At 38.2% G+C, this 20,292-nt stretch overlaps 11 protein-coding genes across 11 annotated transcripts; 6 read left to right on the forward strand and 5 right to left on the reverse strand.

Annotated features, from left to right (window-relative positions):
• Window positions 1-28: 28 nt before the first annotated feature.
• On the forward strand, window positions 29-538 carry KQ657_004774 (uncharacterized protein; the record flags this gene model as incomplete). Its single annotated transcript, XM_043195440.1, has 2 exons — window positions 29-116; window positions 465-538. The coding sequence occupies 2 exons, from the start codon at window positions 29-31 to the stop codon at window positions 536-538; spliced, it is 162 nt and encodes a 53-aa protein (XP_043049613.1).
• Window positions 539-1,014: 476 nt separating this feature from the next.
• On the forward strand, window positions 1,015-1,734 carry KQ657_004775 (uncharacterized protein; the record flags this gene model as incomplete). The annotated part of the gene is made up of 1 exon (XM_043195441.1): window positions 1,015-1,734. The coding sequence occupies one exon, from the start codon at window positions 1,015-1,017 to the stop codon at window positions 1,732-1,734; it is 720 nt and encodes a 239-aa protein (XP_043049614.1).
• Window positions 1,735-1,867: 133 nt separating this feature from the next.
• YPT72 (Rab family GTPase) lies at window positions 1,868-2,521 on the reverse strand (the record flags this gene model as incomplete). The annotated part of the gene is made up of 1 exon (XM_043195442.1): window positions 1,868-2,521. The coding sequence occupies one exon, from the start codon at window positions 2,519-2,521 to the stop codon at window positions 1,868-1,870; it is 654 nt and encodes a 217-aa protein (XP_043049615.1).
• A 1,239-nt stretch (window positions 2,522-3,760) lies between these two features.
• On the forward strand, window positions 3,761-4,684 carry KQ657_004777 (uncharacterized protein; the record flags this gene model as incomplete). The annotated part of the gene is made up of 1 exon (XM_043195443.1): window positions 3,761-4,684. The coding sequence occupies one exon, from the start codon at window positions 3,761-3,763 to the stop codon at window positions 4,682-4,684; it is 924 nt and encodes a 307-aa protein (XP_043049616.1).
• A 206-nt stretch (window positions 4,685-4,890) lies between these two features.
• On the forward strand, window positions 4,891-5,412 carry KQ657_004778 (uncharacterized protein; the record flags this gene model as incomplete). Its single annotated transcript, XM_043195444.1, has 2 exons — window positions 4,891-4,894; window positions 4,925-5,412. The coding sequence occupies 2 exons, from the start codon at window positions 4,891-4,893 to the stop codon at window positions 5,410-5,412; spliced, it is 492 nt and encodes a 163-aa protein (XP_043049617.1).
• Window positions 5,413-5,709: 297 nt separating this feature from the next.
• Window positions 5,710-7,014, forward strand: KQ657_004779 (uncharacterized protein; the record flags this gene model as incomplete). The annotated part of the gene is made up of 1 exon (XM_043195445.1): window positions 5,710-7,014. The coding sequence occupies one exon, from the start codon at window positions 5,710-5,712 to the stop codon at window positions 7,012-7,014; it is 1,305 nt and encodes a 434-aa protein (XP_043049618.1).
• Window positions 7,015-7,076: 62 nt separating this feature from the next.
• On the reverse strand, window positions 7,077-8,753 carry KQ657_004780 (uncharacterized protein; the record flags this gene model as incomplete). The annotated part of the gene is made up of 1 exon (XM_043195446.1): window positions 7,077-8,753. One exon carries the CDS (start codon window positions 8,751-8,753, stop codon window positions 7,077-7,079), a length of 1,677 nt encoding a protein of 558 aa, XP_043049619.1.
• A 260-nt stretch (window positions 8,754-9,013) lies between these two features.
• ERG9 (bifunctional farnesyl-diphosphate farnesyltransferase/squalene synthase) lies at window positions 9,014-10,336 on the reverse strand (the record flags this gene model as incomplete). Its single annotated transcript, XM_043195447.1, has 1 exon — window positions 9,014-10,336. One exon carries the CDS (start codon window positions 10,334-10,336, stop codon window positions 9,014-9,016), a length of 1,323 nt encoding a protein of 440 aa, XP_043049620.1.
• A 507-nt stretch (window positions 10,337-10,843) lies between these two features.
• Window positions 10,844-11,806, reverse strand: GTR1 (Rag GTPase; the record flags this gene model as incomplete). The annotated part of the gene is made up of 1 exon (XM_043195448.1): window positions 10,844-11,806. One exon carries the CDS (start codon window positions 11,804-11,806, stop codon window positions 10,844-10,846), a length of 963 nt encoding a protein of 320 aa, XP_043049621.1.
• Window positions 11,807-12,002: 196 nt separating this feature from the next.
• On the reverse strand, window positions 12,003-15,065 carry CHS2 (chitin synthase I; the record flags this gene model as incomplete). The annotated part of the gene is made up of 1 exon (XM_043195449.1): window positions 12,003-15,065. One exon carries the CDS (start codon window positions 15,063-15,065, stop codon window positions 12,003-12,005), a length of 3,063 nt encoding a protein of 1,020 aa, XP_043049622.1.
• Window positions 15,066-17,836: 2,771 nt separating this feature from the next.
• On the forward strand, window positions 17,837-18,877 carry AAH1 (adenine deaminase; the record flags this gene model as incomplete). Its single annotated transcript, XM_043195450.1, has 1 exon — window positions 17,837-18,877. The coding sequence occupies one exon, from the start codon at window positions 17,837-17,839 to the stop codon at window positions 18,875-18,877; it is 1,041 nt and encodes a 346-aa protein (XP_043049623.1).
• Window positions 18,878-20,292: the final 1,415 nt, after the last annotated feature.

The following is a 20,292-nucleotide window of genomic DNA, read 5'->3' on the forward strand; positions in this document are numbered from 1 at the left end:
ACCATTAGGTAGATTCGCTGTCAGAGACATGAGACAAACCGTTGCTGTCGGTGTCATCAAGGCTGTTGAAAAGTCTGACAAGGCTGGTAAGGTCACCAAGGCTGCTCAAAAGGCTGGTAAGAAATAAGCAACTTAGCGATTGTTTATCTGAGTTGATGATTGGTTAAGAAGAGTTTGACTTTATCTCAAAGTCTTTGAAACTTGTTATTGCTCTGAATTGTTATGTTATGTTATATTCTTGTATTTCTTTTATTTAGCTTAGTTTGATGTTGATGTGTAGTTCTTCGTACCAACTAAAGGTTTGGGCCGAGGTTATATGCTGATCATCTATAATAAAGACATGATTAAAATTGAACTTGTAGCAACTTACTTTGCCTAGACACGACTATTTGGCTGCCAAAGGTGGCCTCCCTTCTGAGCGATACCTAGTGGTAATATTCTAATAGCTTGTAACGTCATAACAGCGGCTAACATATTTATTCTAAGACAGCGTGTTGTTAAGACAAAGTTGAAAGGTGCCGTAATCTTAAAGCAATAATACGAGTTGCATGAGAATGTCTGCGAAACCCGTTTTTACTGCAATCCACTCGTATTCAGCTGCAAAGAAGAAACCACATCAAATGAAATGGTTATGTCCAACACCACTTTATACCTTGGTGCTATTGAAGTGTGCACTTTCTTCGCTGGTTCAATCTCACGGTCATAAACATCAACTCTCATACCAATTTAGCATATTTCATAAGCAGCGGATGTCTGTACAAATAACTGTTAATCTCGGCATAAAGGTCAAAGTAGGTACATTATAAAAAGCGGGTGCTTTATATTCTAATGCACGTGATTTACGAGGGAACACATGGTGATAGAAAACACCTTGGCAGAGATGTCATTGTACTGTATGTTTCAGTGTACTTTTTGGTAGCTCCGAGTTTCATTTGATATCGCTTGCAAGTATGTTTACTACTTGACTTCTTACATTGACAAATACTATTTAGCTTTAGTGCTTATTGCGCTAACATGACTGAGGTTCTTAATAGAGGAGCATTCCTCGATGGTAACACCACCAGAGACTACAACCATGCTACTGACTCTGAATACAAAGCCTTTAGAGATAAGGCTGACGACTTATACAAGAAGAGGTCCAAGTTGAGTCTGCAGAGTCAACAAGCTTTTAAAGCTGGTGACAAGGCTAAAGCTAAGGAATACAGTGAGCAAGCCAAGAAGGTTTTAGAAGAAGCCGAGTATAACAATCGTATGGCTGCAGAATATGTATTCAGACAGAACAACACCGACTCTGACAGAGATGAGATTGACTTACATGGCTTATATGTTAAGGAAGCTCAATGGATTCTTCAACAACGGATCCACAGTGATATTCAAGCCAACCAGAGCCATTTGAAGGTCATTGTAGGAAAGGGGAATCATTCTACCAATGGTATTGCCAAGTTGAAGCCTGCAATTGATGAACTGTTGGACAGTACTGGATTGAAACATTGGATAGACCCTAAAAACAGTGGTGTTTTAGTTATAGATTTGACCAGTGGCCTGTCGTCTCAAATTCCTTCCTCATGGGGTCAACCACAGCAACCACAGTATCACCAACAACCACAATATCACCAACAACAACAACCTCAATACCAACAACAACACCAACACTCACAACAACAAAACAACAACAACAACGATATTCTCAACATGGTGCTCAAGTTGGTTTGTATGTGCATCAACAAGAAGTGAACTGTTTCACACGCTACGGTCGTTACTATCAATTATGTATGTATTAGTACGTTTAATAATAAATAACAATACAAAACAAAAATAACAAGGAAGATAATCCGATAAAATATAAAATATAAAATATGAACGACCATCAGCAACAGCCTCTTTGTTCTGATTCCAAATGTATGTTTATGGCATCATTGTAGTCATCAGAAGCATCATTGGCATTGGCATCATTGATTTCTTCTTGTTGTAATGCCATCTTAGCCACAACTTCAAATGCAGCTTGTACATTGATTGCATCCTTAGCAGAAGTCTCAAACACAGGATACGTCAACCCATTGGCATTGACGGCCAACTGGTTTACAATATTGTTCAACTTCTTTTGTAAGGAAGGAATCTTCTTACTATCATCAACATCAATCTTATTACCAATGATGATGAAGGGGAAATCTTGAGGATTGGAGATATTGGATTGAACCAAAAATTCATCTTTCCAAGATGTCAAGTTGTTCAATGATTTCTCATTGGTGACATCAAAACACAAGATACAACAATCTGCTCCTCTGTAGAAGGCCACCCCTAAACTTTGGAATCTTTCTTGACCAGCAGTATCCCAAATTTGTAATGTGACTTGCTTGTTGTTATCCAAAGTCAAATCTTTCCTGAGGAAGTCCGCCCCGATAGTTGCCTTATACTGTTGACTAAACTTATCGTCGACAAATCGTTGCATTAATGATGTTTTACCCACCCCGGAATCTCCCAAGATGATAACCTTTAAGAGGGTCTTCTTTTTCCCTGACATTTCTCTGATGTTGTCTTCAGCAAGGAGTAAAAGTTATCTCTATAGCCCTTTAAAATTCTCGGTATCACCTACCTCTTTCAGAATTACCTTTTATTTAAGTCTTCACACCGTCACCAATAGCGTAGTTTATACCCTAAGTAAGTTGTCTATTGTTTATTTCGATAGTCATTTATTGTGTTGGAGCAATTACGATTTTCTTTGGGTAAATAGCATTACGTCGTGCAAACACCAATGACTGCGAATAGTAAAAGATAAGGGTTTACGTGAGGTACTCTGCTATTGATGTAATGGCCACTCATCGACTTCAGTATAGTCAGATTGGGATATGGTAGCTAGTTGTGAAAAATTTCAACAGTGATAGAGACATTAGAAATAAGGCATCCTTTTCCTCTAGTTTAGAACTGTTGATGCTAGTGGCTACAACATGATTTTCTCTAAGATAAGCAATGAGATCATGGATTAAACTGTAACCATATCTCGTATTTATGTGGTAATTTTATGCATATGTATATAAATGCATGTATTTACGTATTATCCAGCAGTTGTCAATTTACGAAGTAATATTTATGTCTTGAATTTCTAACCAACGGCATGGACTTTCCATGGTTAAGTTTTGCAACCGCACCGCATCACTTTTCCTACCAAGGCTACGGCTCTAAAGCAGTAAGGTGTTAGCTCACATGCGATTAATTTGACAAGAGCCTATTAATTTCCTCTTACACTTCAAAGGCAAATCGTTAACATAGCTAGGACTCACGTGGACGGCTTAGCACCTTCACGTGACCTGGCACCAGACAAGCAATCTTGTGTTCGCAATTCCATGCCGCTCTAGGCGCTTCCATATGATTTAACAATGTGCCAAGAGAGCAAGCGGAGAATAAACGGCAGATTTGCCCCTCTACAAGGTGCAAACGGCCAAATCACTAACCATTACCACTTAGCATTACGAAATCGTGGGAACTCAATTGAGCCTTTGAGTATACGATGAAAATACAACAACCCAAGGCCGACTGCCAGCAAGTTTCCCCGCTACGAAATCCCTTCAAAGAATCAATGAAGTTCCATCACGATTTCTTTGTCCGGAGTTGCCGATGTCGATCTGTGACATTTTCAAGGGGGGGAGTGTGGGGGAGGGCTCGCATTCCAAAAGTATAAATAGGGAACTATAATCACCATGACGTAGTTGAAAATTTAAATAATTTTATAGTACTCTTTTGAAACAGTAATCTCTCATTCATCATGACTAGCATTCCTACTACTTCAATCCTGGTAAACAGAGCCTCTAAGTATAAGCTTAACAATGATAAGCTAATTCCAGTAATTGGATACGGGCTTTATTTGGTTCCAAAAGGAGATGCCGCCAGACTCACTTACGAAGCATTAAAGGCTGGGTACAGACATGTTGATACTGCTGAATATTATAATAATGCAGTTGAAGCTGCCCAGGGGGTTGCTAGCTTCTTAAATGACCACCCTGAAGTAGAAAGAGGTGATATCTGGTTCACCACAAAGCTTACAAACGAACAACAAGGTTATGAAGCAACTGTTGCAGCACTTGAAAAGATTGGTAAGGAATTGAAACCTTATATCAAATATGTGGATTTGGTTCTTTTGCATTCTCCTTTGACATCTAAAGAGAAACGTCTAGGAAGTTGGAAAGCGCTTCAAGAACATACTGTTGATAACGATGCCCTTTGGGTAAAGTCAATTGGGGTTTCTAATTTTGGTGTAGACCATTTGAAGGAGTTATTTGAAGCAGAGCACTTTTATATCAAGCCAGTGTTGAACCAATTGGAATTACATCCTTGGTTGCCCAGAGTTGAGTTGAGACAGTTTCTTGTTAAACACGACATTTTACCTGAAGCTTATTCACCATTGACTCAAGGTTATAAGTTGGATGACCCTGAATTGGTGAGTTTGGCTGAAAAGTATAAGGTTAATAAGGTGGAGATCTTGTTGAGATGGGCTTTTCTTCAAGGATTCATTGTATTGGTTAAATCCAACAAGCCAGAAAGAATTGCCCAAAACATTGATGTTCTTCCTGTGGATACTTATGGTAAAATAGATTTGGAATTGGAGATTTTGGATGCATTGGATAAGCCTGAGTCTAATGAAGTTTTGACTTGGGGTAATGTTGATCCAACTTTGTTCAAGGACACATAATGAATAGAGAATGTATAGAAGTACAAACCGTATAGAAGATGTATATTCACTTGCATATGTAATGTAAATGCAAACAGATGCATTGAAGGTCTCACCGGACGGATAATGTCGGACAGAATATTTGGGTGCAAAAAGTTTAGTGCGGATTTATTACAAACTAGTTGATATACCTCTTCTTATCAATACACACAGATAATATACTGATAATGCGTTTTGGATTAATATTATTGCCTCTTATAGTAGCCGGACTTCCTTACTATATTGAGCGTCAGCAAGTGCTTGGTCTTCCACGGCATACATTGACCATTGATGATGGAATTGGTTACCTTGAGAGAAGAGAAGCGCTTAAGCAAATGGAAGATTTGAAGGATGATTTCTTAACACTGGAGTTCCGAAACAAAGTTCGAGAGGTGCTTAAGAAGTATAAGAAAGAGTTTGTTAGTTTGTATGCTGTTGATAATTATGGTGATTGTGATGATGATATGTTACCCAGTAGAATCATCATCCATAACGGTGAAGAGTGTACTTCAGATCCAAAGCAGTATATTGATAGAATCCGTTCCCGTGATCCAAATAAGCTTGATGCTTCTCGATATACAGTCATTGAGGCCAAAGATTTGGATTTGAACAAACAAGTTAAAGAACAGATCCAAGACCGGTTTGGGGTTGTAGCTGATGTTGATTATGTCTTGTATGATGGAGATAAGATAAATCAGTGGCAGTTATAGTGCGAAAAATGTTAGAGTGTTTATTAATAGTTTATAAACAGAAATTACTAGAAAAAGCAACGGTAGTGCTAATGGGCGTGGTAGTAGTAGTTCTAGTTATAGTAGTTCTAGTTGTAGTAGTTGTAGTAGTTGTAGTTGTTCTAGTAGTAGTAGTAGTAGCAGTGCTAGAAGAAGCCATGCTAGTATGGCTGTTAAATTGTCGTGTCTCTACCAGATATTTGGAAAATTTCAACTTTAAAATCAAAGGTTAACTTAACATCAAACAACCACCACCAATTTATTACGTAGATCACCACCATGTCCTCGAAGAAACCAAGTAAACCAATAAGACAAGATTACATCGCCAAGGTACGATACAGAAACAACCTTCCTCCGCCACCGGTCAATCCGAAGTTGCTCAAGTACAACTTGACAGAACTGGTGTCGACTAAGACTGAGAGTGAACAGTTGATGCTGTCGTTGTTTCGGAAGGAAAACTTCAAGAGTCTTATAGGAGAAATAGATGATGAATTTGGAATGAACTTGAACTTGATCAACAACACGGGATTTTTAGACAAGGGCGATCATGATGTGATCTTTGAAAGGAAGACACCATCGTCATTACATCCCAGTGATAGAATGTTACTTAGAGATGCGGGCATAAGTAAGATCTCCAAATCGGAACCCGGAGTTGCATTCCTTAGAAGAACAGAGTATATTTCTGAGAAGAACGTCTCTAAGTCTTCAGGGTTGGACGTCAACAAGAAGAAACTGAACACCAATGAAACCGATCCTGATTCTCAATTGAAGGTGATTGAAAATATGTTTGAACAAGCACAAGAGACATTGAATGACTTGACCAAATTAAAGCACCCCAAGAAGAAACTGTTGAAGGCTGTGAGTACTTGGCCATTATTACCAGATACTTCTATGATGGACTCTAAATTTCTTGCGCTTAAGTTCACTGGGAGTGCATCTCTTTCCAGAGACTTGCAATTATTGAAGAGACAACGTGGTTCTAAGTTCGATGAAGAGTACGAGAAGACTTCCTTAAGATCAGCCATTTTTAAACCCATTACTAGTGAAGACGGGGAATGGATTTCAATGTACCAATATCGAGATTATAATGATAAGACAAGAGCTGAAAAATTGAAAGACAGGTTGAATTCCACAGAACCAGAGAAACCCATTAATCTTTTGGATGAAGATGAAGAATTTGTGGATGAATATAAATTCAAATTTGCAAAGAACTATGATATGAATTATCATAAGTTCCCTGAAGAAAATACCGAATTAAGTGTTAAGTTCATTCCTTCAAAGGAAAACCCCAAAAAGAGAACAATGGCATATTACTATCCTGTCAACGGAAGAATTGAATTGAAGAAACATAGAGATTCCACTAATACCGAGATTAATAAGTTCCTTAAGAATAACACGGTTGACGTGGTGAACTTCAAGTTAAGAGAACCAACCACCAACGAGCTTAAGAAAATGGATATCTTCAGATCAGAGTACGATCCTATGGAATATGAAGGTGAAGAAGATGTTGAAGAGAATAATGAACATGAAGGAGAGGAAGAGGAGGAGGAAGCGGAGGAAGAAGAAGAAGAAGAAGAACAATGAACTTATTTGCGTTGAATGTTATCTTGTAGTTTTAGAAATAATAGATGTCTGTCAATCTATAATCACATCAAAATGCACTTCGAATCTTTATTATTCTTAGGTGGTTTCCTGTAATCAGGTTTTTCTTTAGAGGATGTAGGGGTATTCTCATTCCCCGTCCTTTCTTGAACAATTTTGTTAGTTGCTGCTGCTGTCTTGTGGTTTCCTTTTTGGCTCGATTTTTGATATCGTTTTTGCAATTCTTCAGCTAAACGGGCATCTTCTTGTTCTTGTAAGTTTTTAGTAAGAAGGTAATCTTGCAGTTCTTCCGATTCAAAAAAGGGAACAAAATCACCATCAAAAAATAAATCATCAGTACCTGAAATGGAATTCAATGATTGCCAAACTATTTGTCTTTGAAGTAATGAATCTGTGATCAACACATACAAATCTTGATCACTTCTTTTGTAAACAGTACTGAAATGATTGTTTCTGAAAAGAATTAAAAACTCTCCTGGGTTACATTGGTCCCTCAAAGAATCAAGTCCATGTGTAGTCAATTGTGCACTATGACGATCAAGCCAAGATCGCAAAACAGATTTTTTGTACTCAACTGAGTTCTGAGCAATACGAGCGGGCGCAGGTGTAATAGTTGGCTGGTTAACAGCGTCAATAGCAGACGGTTCTGGCGGACTGAACTCCGATCTTCCCGTTGGTGATTCGTGATCCTTGATAATATCATCAACAGACTGTGAAGGTTCTGGAAAACTCAATGCTGGACATGGAACAGCCATGTTTTGATCTGAAGTTGTGACAGTTGGAGCATCAGTGGATGTGACAGTGGCACTAGCTGCTGTCGTATTGGGAGTTTGTTGCTTAGTCACGTTTGCATTAGCTGGAACCGGCACTGGAGCTGCAGTAGTTGTGTTTGGTGCAACCGGTGTATAAGGTGTGTAAACTACTTGAGAGTCATTAATTCCAGAATCTGTAGTAGATTCAGGATAGACAGAAGTGGCACTTCGGAGCGAGTCCGTTGGTCTCAAATAGGCAAGAGTATCTGCTGGTTGAGGAGGTGGAACAACAGGGGATGCGATTGTCGTTGTTGTCGTGACAGGAACCTCGGGCAATAATGATGTATTAGTCGGAGGCGCAGCAGATACTGGCATAGCCTTTGCCTTTGCAGCTGCCGTTGTGGTTGTTGTTTTAGTAGGCACAATTGTATCAACTAAATAGTCTTGGATCTTGTCATACGTTTTCAACTCTTCGGCCAATTCAACCAATTCGGAACTATCACCGGATGGATCTACAATCCAACCATGTCTCAATTTCAACCCGAAAATATCAAATAAACGGGTCCCCAATTCGTTCCCAAATAAGCCATTGGTGATGTCGGGATTAACGTTTAATCCGTAGTTCAAATTAGGTAATATCTCCACCAACTCAGTGTTCTCTTCATCATTACCTGAATTGAAGTGTTCAACCAAAAGCCAAACCAATTCATTGACAATCTCCTCTAAACTCACAGAGCTTTTTTCAACCAATCGATCTCTAAGAGCTGTCACAGCCTTTAATCGTTCTCTCTGAAGATTCAGAAGATCTGAAACGTCATTTAGAATCACATCTGCTTGAAGCAACCCGTAGCTCATCAATAGCGTATTTACTATAGATATTAAGGGGCAAGCACCATTAACATCCTGCAAGAGGATCGGAGTTTCTATCTGATACTCCGACCAGGTAATCTTCTTTATGATGAACGACATAATTTATACCCAGTCAATTGAGTGTTGTAGAAGAAGGAAAGGGGCAAAATGTTTACTAAAAAATTAATTTTGTCCTTACCCCAATCTTACCCCATTAATCTGAATGCTTATAATCTTTTTTCGGACAATATGCCTCTTTCTTACGTAAGCAATAGTATTAGATAGAACTTCCAATGGTTTTGTATCACTAATGTGGTATAACTAGGTAAAATGTCAACTCATCTTCATACATATATATTACATTCAAAACTAAGTTATGGTTACAATAAGTATAAAATTACTCCAAAGAAAACAATCCCAACACCAACTAAAGCAGTGTTACATCTAAGTGTCTCTTCAGTAACAAGTGCACCTACTTGTTTGTCCAAATCTTCTCTTGCTTCAATATATTTGTTGATTTGTTTGGGTTGTTTCTGATGCTCAGTGTCCGATGGATACATCAGTTCGATGAATTGTTCGATTTCGCCACATTTGATACCAATCTTCAAATAATTGGGGTCATTCACGTCTGACTTATGGTTAATCACTTGAATATAATGTCTGAAGATCTTTGCAACGTCTGGTAAGGTTCTACTGTTCAAGATTAATGAACAAGTGGTACCCTTTCTAATCTTGACAACCTTATGTAGCACATCAGGGTTGTTATAAACCGTAGCCAAAGTAGCAACGGCCATAACTTGGGGAATGGCACAGAAATTAAAACAAGATGGATCCTTCACCAATGAAAGATAAGACAAAACGTCTTTGACATGACCCAAAGCATTCAAAACCAATTCATTGATACATGCTAACCCAGCGGCTTGTTGGCTTGGATCCTCATGGAAAGCATATAAACGATCTGTATGCTTACTCCAGATTTCCTTTGGCCAGAATGATCTACCATCTTCTAAATCTTCATGATAGTCTCTAATAATATTTGTTTTCTGTAAGAATAAACCCATTGAAGTAGACATGGCAAAGTCATCATTCAAAGCAGCTGGGTCACAGAATTCTGCTTCACCCATCAAAAGAGTTAATCCCTTACCCACCAAACCAGCAACATACCAACAATACAAATCATAGTCCTTAACAGTATTGACACCGTTAGCGTTGAAACTTTCATCCAAAATATAATCAGCCATACCGTTACCCATTTGATTAGCCATATCGGAAACAATATCTTGGTACGTTGGCTTCAACTTCTTGTATTCACGTAAGATCACGTCAAACTCCACCAAAACAGCTCTATCCTTTTCATTAGGACCACTGCCATCAAAAGACCATGATGGCAACTTCAATTTATTTGCAAACCCTCTCAATAAGGGGATTTTGATCTTGGGGTCAATAGTCATATCATCTTCAACCGTATCCAAAGCACGAAGAACCAAATAGAAGATCATAATGGCATCTCTTAACTCCAGGTTCAACTCTTGAATCACAGCAGCAAATGATCTACTAGTCAAATTTAGCAATTCATAGCATCGAATCAAATCAGGTCCTCTCAGTCCTTTACCCACGGGATTACTTTCTTCCCGAAAATACTTTAACTGAATCACACTACGTAACTCGCCAGGATGGCTCAATAACTCCACCAACTTGCCCATATTACTTGGTTGAATGTATCTCCTCTCTGATTGGTGTACTGATAATTTTTGTATAATGTTGATTTTATTTTATGCATTAAACGAGCCCATCCATCGTACACGCACCCGCGACAGACCGGAGATACATCTCCTGATTAGGTAACATGTGCCCGACTGATAAGCGGTGCGCATTATTAGGTGATCGTGCAAGCTCAATAGTAGTACTGATAGTATAGTACTGGCAGTATAGTAGTACTGGCAGTATAGTAGTACTATTAATGGGTAAGAAAAAGTTAACTGTATGAGTTTAACTGTTATGCCTTACAGTTTAGCTTCACTCCTATGTATACGATGCTCACGTGGCATAGAGGTTAATATTAAACTAGATGCCAGAAAGCCTCTGACGATATTACTGCGTATCGACGGTAATACTAGCTATGACAATTAACCGGTATGTAGGTTGTACATGAGTATTTATGGACTAACAGTAGTGAAGCACCATTCACAGATTCACTGTGAATGCTCCTATCAAACCGCCACTTCAATCTTATCAAACCACTTTCTGGCATTCTTGATATTCTCCAATACCAAGAGCTCTTCATGGAACGCATTAGGTTGTTGTTCATTGTCCTTCAAGATAACCATGATGTACATGTTATCTGTTAACACGTCGATATAGAAATGGTTACCATTGGAGCCTTTGATGATCAAGTTCTGAAAGTTGGACCTTAACTTGGTGATAGACTGTTTATAGTTCTTGATAATGTTAGAGATCTTTTCAAACCGTTTGGGGTCCAAGTCATCTGGTGGAGCAGAATCGACTGCTTGTAAAAGACTCTGATTGGTCAGCGAGATCACTAAGAAGGTTGTCTTCTCGAAAAGAATAATCTCCTCTGCATCCAATATGGAAGAGAACTTGCCCAAACTTTCATTAAACAAATTCATATTGGGTATCAACGAACACACTATCTGAGACCATGCCTTATATAAACTTTCATCCCAAATCGACGTGGGGAATCCTGTCAACTCAAAATGATAAGGATCAGATATCAGTTGTAACTTCTCCATCATAATCAGAAATAACTGTTGTCGTTTGTCGACTTGTACCAAATCCATCTTATGTAACAACACAAAGATCTTAGCATCAGGACTATATTTTTGTAAATTGGTTAAAGACTTAACAAAGATCTCGATATCCTTATTAATAGATTTAGACTCCACATCAAACACATGAATCAACACTTGAACCATCTTGAAAATATGGTCCTTCTGATTGGTGAAATAATTATCCATGAAAACATCTTGTCCACCGCAATCCCATAAATTCAATGTCATGTTCCCAAGGAACCGTAAATGGGAATGTTCAACATCTATGGTGGCCCCTAACCTTCTTGTATCGAATGCTGAGTAATTAGAAAAGATGATGGACCTCATCAGTGACTTCCCAGACCCTGAACGGCCCATCAAAAGAAGCTTCTTCCTGCTTGACATTATGATTGTTATATAACTATAGTACTTGCTATTATGAGTGTTAGCAGATTACTACCGGTTGTACTACTGTATACCGCAAGCGTGTTGATGGATAGTTACGTGACAAGATAGACTTCCCGATCGGGCAATGGACATGTTAACTGAAACGACCCACTACAATCGTGTCACACACTACTTAAACACTATATTACTTTATTTAGTACTTGATTACGGTGGGTGCAACTTGTCTCTTGGGAGTAGACTTAAACCCAATAGTCATTCTGGAAACCAAATACCAAACACAACCAACAAACCTGAACAAAGCCATGAATGCCACAGTCCACAAAATAACCGTTAAAAAGATTTCTGATCTCGTGGTACGAGTGAGATCAGAAGCTGAGTCCAACCGGTTAAGACCTCCAGTCTCTAAGACCACGGCAATGATCACGAAATTGGAAAACATCCAGACTAAAACTGTCATGGAACGAACAAAGGCATAATAATCTTCATTTGTAGATTCCAGTTGTTCTTCTGGTGGAGGAGGTACTTTAATCTTAGCCAATTGATTCTCATAAGATTGGTTAATTTCTTCCTTTAGAATCGGAATGTTAACATCAAATGTACCATCATCTCTTACCTTTGCAACACCCAAAGTCTTGGCTCCAGTGTCACCTTTGGTACCCCAGGATATATCATCAATATTGCAGAAGGCATAAATGTTCAACACATTAACATAAGATGGAGAGAGCAAAATGTACTGTAAGAAAGATGTGAACATATGCCATGGCTCCAAATATAAGAAACTAGCAATAAAGTATAACGCATATGTTGATACAGTTGCCACCACCAAATCTCTAAAAGCAGCATTCTTGAAGAAAAGCGATATAGTTATGGGTCCTTCCTTCATGATTTCTTGAATTGAATGAACAGCCATGAATATAGCTGCAAAAATCATATATGCCATTAATATGGCAAAGAAAATCACAATCACAATATAAAACTTTTCAGTACCCTTTGGTTTATTACCAAAACTCAAAACAAATGTTGTCACAATAGAAGCCAAATATAACCACAAAAAGATAAGCGAAAAGGCTCTTCCAGGAGCAAAATTCAACGAGGATGCTGATAAAGATGAAGACAATATTCTGAACACAAGGAAATAAGATCCAATAGAAAACCAAGAAACAACCAAACTGATCAATTGGTAAAAGAATTCAATATGGAATGCCACTTTTCTACCAAATGAATGAGATGAACGCCAAATTTGAGGGAAATGAGCTAAAGAATAAATGGCAGCAAAGAAAGAACCATTCAACCATCTCCTTCTTTGAAGAATGAATTCTGCCAATCCACCAGGAACATCTGTGACAGCACTAGCAGATTTAACATAACGTAAAAGCCATTGACAACCTCTTTTAGCAACTAATTCATAACATAAAATACGATCTTCAGCAAGATACATATTAGAAGTGAAGATCCCTGCTTCGTCTTTCATTTGTCTAAGTTTTAATTCTCTTTCATCATCATTAGGATCAACTTCACCAGAACCATGAAGAAACTCACCTTTGAAATACTTTTCCAATGGTCCACGGCCATTAACATCATTTTGCAATGCAACATACCTATAAGCAGAAAAGGCACCAGGTAAAACTGAAATAAACCCAAAAGCAGATTCCATAGGTTTATCCAAAATGTTGGAGATTTTATACTCAAAGTTTTGAGCATAAACCAAAGGATTAGTTAGAACTTCTCTCTTTCTTAACATAGCCCTAATCTCACCACAAGCACCAGCTACTTGTGGATCCCTTTCAAATTCTTTCCATAAGTTATATAACGATTTTTCAGAAGGTTCAGTACCAGCATCCAATAAAACCACAATTTTGGGATCCAAAACTCTCCCCAAGGCTTGGAAACACCATCTATGGGAATTAATCTTTTTAGCATTCTTTTCCTTTAAAAGGAAAAGCATTTGAATCGGAACCACATTCGTAGTGGTCAATTTAACTGTTTCATCAATATTATTGATTCCAACTCTAGTGGTGTATTCATAGATATGACCCTGGACATTACGATCATCAACCATACTTTTAGCTAAACCTTCTTGATACACACCAAAGGCAGCCATTAAAGCTTGAGCTCTTTCATTGATTTTACTACGACCATCTGAAACAATACACACCACCACCTTCTTCCAAGAGTCCTTACCCCAAGTGGATGACTTTGTTCTTGATTCCAAGTGTTTCATGTTCTTCTTGATCCCCTTCAAGGTACGGGCCAACAAAATATCGTTTTCATTGTACATGGTAATAACAACCATGATCTCAGTTTGTCTGGGAACCGGGTAATGGACTGGTCTCAACATATAACCTTCGTTATAGAAGTTAGAAGGTCCACAAGTCACAGCAGTGTATCTCATATAGGAAAACTCTCTACTTAATCCACCATCCTTCAATTCAGGATTATAGGTAGGATATTTCGCCAATAACTCGGGAGCAACGGGACAATCCAACACCAAATGACCATTGATACCTGTGGCAATACCCATTTGAGGTCTAGCTCTGATTTGCTCCTCAATAGGAGGCTGTTCTGGTTCCAATTCTTCTTCTAATGGTTCTTGTTCATATTGATCCATAAAGGGGGACTCTTGGGGTTGAGTCTGGTCCGGTTGAATAGGTAGAGGTGGAGCGCTGTGTTCAGCCATTGGATACAACCTCAGAACTTGAGAATCAAAGGGTGACAGAGACAGAGGAGGATTGATCTGGATAGAAGCCAAATCAAGGTAATCACCTTGAATATCGTTATAGCGGATATTACGATCGTATTCTCTTTCTTCTTCGTCTTCATAAGCATGGGGCACGAAAGATTGTCCATAATTCTGATTCTGATTCAAGTTATCGTATCCTTCGTAACCAGTGTTAGACATATCGTTCAACTCGTAGTTATCATAGCTATCAAAAGGGTCTTCATTGCTAGAAAGACGTCCTGGCAGTGGCGCAGAAAAGATATTGGAAGGTCTATAGGTTTGTTGATCGTCCGCCCCACCACTACTTTGATACTGTTGGTTATACGCTGGAGTAGGTCTAGAAAAGTTGATACTATGAGAGCTGGAATTGTCTCCACTGAATAAATAAGCACCTTCTTGTTGTGGTTGTTGCAGTCCAGCGTTAGAATAGTATCCATATTCAGATTCAGGTGCACCAGCAGTGTCTTCATATTGCTGTTGCTGACCTCCTGATGGCCTATATGGCTGATACGTGTTGTTATGATTTGGGTTACTCATGGTACCAATTCACTTTTAATATTGCTTGGCCAGCCAATGAAGAAAAGTTAAACTATTCAAGTTGATAAGAAGTTTACAAATCAATTGAAAGAGTAAGCCCTTTTGCTGAACACAATGATTTCTTATACTCCTTTGATGATCTCCACCACCAGTATATAAAAATAGACTGCAACAGGAAATAAGGCACATTCATTACGTAAGCAATTACGTAATGCATAGGGGACCAGGTATGCTTTGTTTTCTCCGCCTCCTCCTGCCCCATCTGAGGGAATGCTTTGCCTTTGTCAAGGCTGAAGTGTTAGAATCCCATGATCATGTAAAAAATCTACAATAGAAGCGTTTACTAAGTATCGATCTATGTTAGCCTTTGTGTGGCGTGGTTTCTTTGAGTGATTTGTTGAAATTTTTGTGGTTGCCCAGATCTCATGGTTAGCTGTTTAGATGTTCAACTTGGGAGAACAACTGAGCACTTGGTTTGTTCACGGCAAATTTCGTTAGGTCTAAGTACTGATGCCCTTCAGCCGTAGTCGGAAAGAAAAAATATGTGCTATTGATCTCTTCTGAGTTAAGCCTCGTGACTCTTAGTTCATTTCTCAAGAATCCATATACGAGTAAAATACGATAATTTACGATCGATGGGTTTCTTGGGGATTTGATGTCATCGGTAATTTAGATTGCCGTACCACCGAGGAGGTTGATGATCGTGGAGAGATATTCTTAGATACTTCTGAAGTGACTATTTTGTGTCTTATTACAGTATTCAGGATCATGTTCCCACACATTTACTAAAGGTGCCACAATCGAATCATTTACTGGGGCATAAATGTGGAGAATTGATGGTCTTTGTGACGTCGTTTATTTTTATTGGAGAGATTCCCCTAGTTTCGTAGAAGGAAATTTGAAACAAACGCTATCATTTTGTAGAGACATTTTATGCATCCAGCAGGGCTGAAAGGTGTGAAACAAAATGTTGTTCCAAATAAGTATTGACATGCTCAACTTCTCTTTATAGAATGAAACGGACGATTTCAAATCTGATGCTAGATGATCCCAACAGTACCTCCACACCTCCAATATCTACAACATAAAAGCATATTCGTAAGGATGTTTCATACTGTTCAGAAGTTGCTTGAACTTTGGTGACTTTTGACAAGGGCTCCCTCTTGCTACCCAATCATCAGGCTTTGATATTATGCTGAAGTGAAGTGTATATATAAGGTCAAGCAGAAAATTTGGCTGCGAATAAAAGATATTAAGCTTCCATGTTTGTGTCAACCTTTTCCGACATGTGACAGCTTAAATAAACTTCATAATATGTACTCATCATGGGGACTATTGGATATCTTGAGTTCCACTGAAACTCTAAGTTAAAATGTTGGTACTACATAGCTAGATTGTGTTTGCCCCACCTTAATTCTTTTGACGATGTGCCTTCAGTTGACGAGATGGAAAGTACTTTAAATGTTGCGATGACTACTTTTATGGCTAACTCCTGGCCGTATACAGTTGGATGGTCGTTCCTTTTATTATACATAGAATATCAGCACTAGTATAAAAGAGTACAATGAGACTTTTTGTGGGCTCTTCAACGTGGCTATTTCACATTAGCAGACCCTATTCTAATGCTGGCTCAAGAGATTTGGTGATGAAGTTGGTGTCCTTCTTGCATATTTTTTTTATGTTATGAGTGAGTAGTATAACACATGGCTTGCTGAAAAGCGATAGAAGGTTTGAACTCACAAATTGACTTTAGTTGGGGGAAATGGGGAGAAGGTACCTTTGTTTCCTGCTTCAAGATTTTGTGCTGCTACAAAGGCCATGTTCTTGTCCTCCTAATAAAAAGGGCATATTTCAAATATGTGAAGTTTTCTTCTTCAGAGCCGATTTTTCAGTGAATTTAGTTCCATGGTTATATATTGACAAAAGCCCAATGATTATAGTGATTTTCTGTATAATCTACCATCGTATTTTAAGTGGTTAAGTGTGGGAAGGTTGATGAATTCGTTTAACTGGTGGTGCGATATTCATGTCGTGTCAACTTACTTAACACCAGTTTAACAACCAGCTTTGTTACTTCACCATGCTACTTCATCTTAAGCCTACATAATTCAAATCCAACCCAAAAAGCTAAAGTAGTTTTTTTATATAATTTGTCGTTGTTCATCTCCCACGAATTTAACCTCCATAGAAAATGAGCTAATAGAACTTTGTGATACAGTCTTTTCAGTCCAAATTAATTCAACAAAGTTTAAACCGTAGGCAGAAATTGCTTCTTCACTAAGAATAATATTTGACACTAACAATAGCCGAAATTGCAGCACGAGCAATCTGACTGCAGTATTAGTATATACAGTAGTGCGTTGGATTACGACTTTATACCATTGTGGATAAGAACTGCAATAGTTGCTAGAATATACTTCAGTAATACTAAACTTATCTTCAATTATTCGCATACATATACAAACATCAATATCAATTACACACACATGTAACTACTCACATTATTTTTCATGAAAATGGTGGATTACCATTACATTACTTATAACTAGCCAAATGTTCCGACGGACCATCCGTGTGATACCCTTTCATTTGATTTTGTGTAAGTTAGGTTCTTTTGACAGCCTAACGGCTATCGGCTTTAACCTCCATGAGATGAGATAGGTTGTATATAAAACTAGCCCAAATGGCTCATAGTCTTTGTGAAGAGTATATTTTCTTAAGTGAACGATATATCAATTGCAAGCATGGCTTTACACGAGTGCAATCATCATATGACCGAGTTCCTTAGGGAATTGCCTAAGTGTGAACATCATGTACATTTAGAAGGCACATTAGAACCTTCATTATTATTTCAATTGGCTAAAAGAAATAACATTACGCTTCCAGCCCAATTCCCAGAATCTCCTGAAGCATGCATTGAAAGATATAACAATTTTGCTGATTTACAAGATTTCCTTGACCATTACTACATTGGGATGTCTGTTCTTTTGCATGAGAATGATTTCTATGATTTGGCCATGGAATATTTCACAAAGGCTCACAGTGATGGATGTTTGCATTCTGAAGTATTCTTTGACCCCCAAGGACACGTCGAAAGAGGAATTGACATAGAAACCGTAGTTGCTGGATTTGATAGAGCTTGTAAACAAGCCAATAATCAATTCGGTACCACTAACAAATTGATCATGTGTTTGTTAAGACACTTACCTGCAGAAGCAGGCATGCAAACTTTACATTCAGCTAAACCATTCTATGAAAAGGGCATTATCCATGGGTTAGGTTTAGATAGTGCAGAGAAACCTTTCCCACCTCATCTCTTTGAAGAATGTTATTTATTTTTAAAGGAGTCTTTCCCACAAGTGGGTTTAACTGCCCATGCTGGTGAAGAAGGTGATCATACTTATGTTTCCAACTCAATGGACTTATTAAAGGTTACTCGTATTGATCATGGTGTTCAATCTCAAAACTCCACGGAGTTGATGGCCAGATTGGCCGAATCTAAGACCATGCTTTCCATGTGCCCTTTATCAAATGTCAAATTACAAGTGGTTAAAGATGTAAGTGAATTACCTATTCGGACTTTCCTTGAGAATGATGTTCCCTTCTCTCTCAACTCCGACGATCCAGCATATTTCGGTGGCTACATCCTCGATAACTACGTAACTGTCCACACCAGATTCGGATTCACGGTGGATGAATGGAAGAAGATCGTGGTTGCCGGTATTAACGGTTCATGGTGTGATGAAACCAGAAAGAACCAATTGTTAGCTCAAGCCGAGGCAGTGGTGGAGAAATACAGACAATTAATATAGATATAGATATACTATTATTATTTACAGGACTTAATATATATATATACATGAATTTGAATTACTTTTTCAAAATGATACTTATTAACCCGGGTTTAAGTATCATCTTACTAACTTCTCTATCACCTAAATGTTGTTTGACCTTATCAAATTGCTGGATATAGCTTATGATATCTGACTCTTTTTGTTCAAGCAAATCAAGAGCTCCTTCAAACAGATGTCTGGGTTTACCATTGATGAACACGTTGTAATTGACCACAGTGCTAACCAATGTTTGGCTTTTAGGATAAGATTCATTGAAGATGGTCTTCCATTCGATCCCCAAGTGCTTCAGAAGTGTCTCCCAGCATTCTTCAGCTACACATGGGGTCACTGGTGACATGATAATCAAAAGTTTTCGGTAAACGTCAATGAGTAATTGCTTATTGATATCTTCATTGAATTTCAACGCGGTATAGATGGCATTGGTGTATTTCATATAATCAGAAATAATCGTATTAAAGGAAGTATCCTCATCAATGGCCTTAGAAACACGTTCAATATAAGTCTGCAGAGCTTTGAATAAATTGATTTCAGATTCATTAAACTTAATTGTCTTATGATTAATTCCATTGATTTCAATATCTTGATACTCTTTCTCGTTACCTCTTGATTTTGATACCACCTTCTTCTCTGCAATAATATCCGCCACACCAATGACTTTCTTCAACCATCTTTCGATACCCTGGATCTGATCTTCATTCCAATTCAAAACGTCAGAAACAGGTGCCAGGAATAGCATGTGAGCTCTGGTAGAATCAGCTCCATATTTAGCAATACATTCTCCAGGATCAACACCATTGTACTTGGACTTGGACATTTTTTCAAAACTTACATTTGGAGTTGCTCCATTGGCAATGATTACAGGATTTGAAACATCTGAAATATCCACCTCTTCAGGTTTGAGGAACCTTCCAGTTTCAGGGTCAGTGAATGTTTTCCCTTGTACCATTCCTTGAGTTACCAATTTTTTAAATGGTTCATTGCGGAAATGACTACCATCCCAAGTCCCAATTGAAGCAAGAAATTTTGAAATGAATCTTGAATAAAGTAAATGTAATATAGCATGTTCAATCCCTCCAATATACATGTCAACAGGCATGAATTGTGAAATAGACTTATCAAATGGTTTAGAATCATTCTTTGAATCAAGATACCTTAAAAAGTACCATGAAGAATCCATAAACGTATCCATAGTATCAGTATCTCTATGTGCTGGACCACCACATGATGGACACTTGGTATTAACAAATTCCTCCAAGTTTTCTAATGGGTTACCCTTCTCAAAATGTTGTCTTTGTAATGCTGGTAATAAAACAGGCAACTGATCATCAGGAACTGCAACTGGTCCACATGAATCACAATGAATAATAGGAATA

This window comes from Scheffersomyces spartinae, assembly GCF_019049425.1.
Source record: "Scheffersomyces spartinae strain ARV_011 chromosome Unknown scaffold_8, whole genome shotgun sequence".
Lineage (NCBI taxonomy): Eukaryota > Fungi > Ascomycota > Pichiomycetes > Serinales > Debaryomycetaceae > Lizanozyma > Lizanozyma spartinae.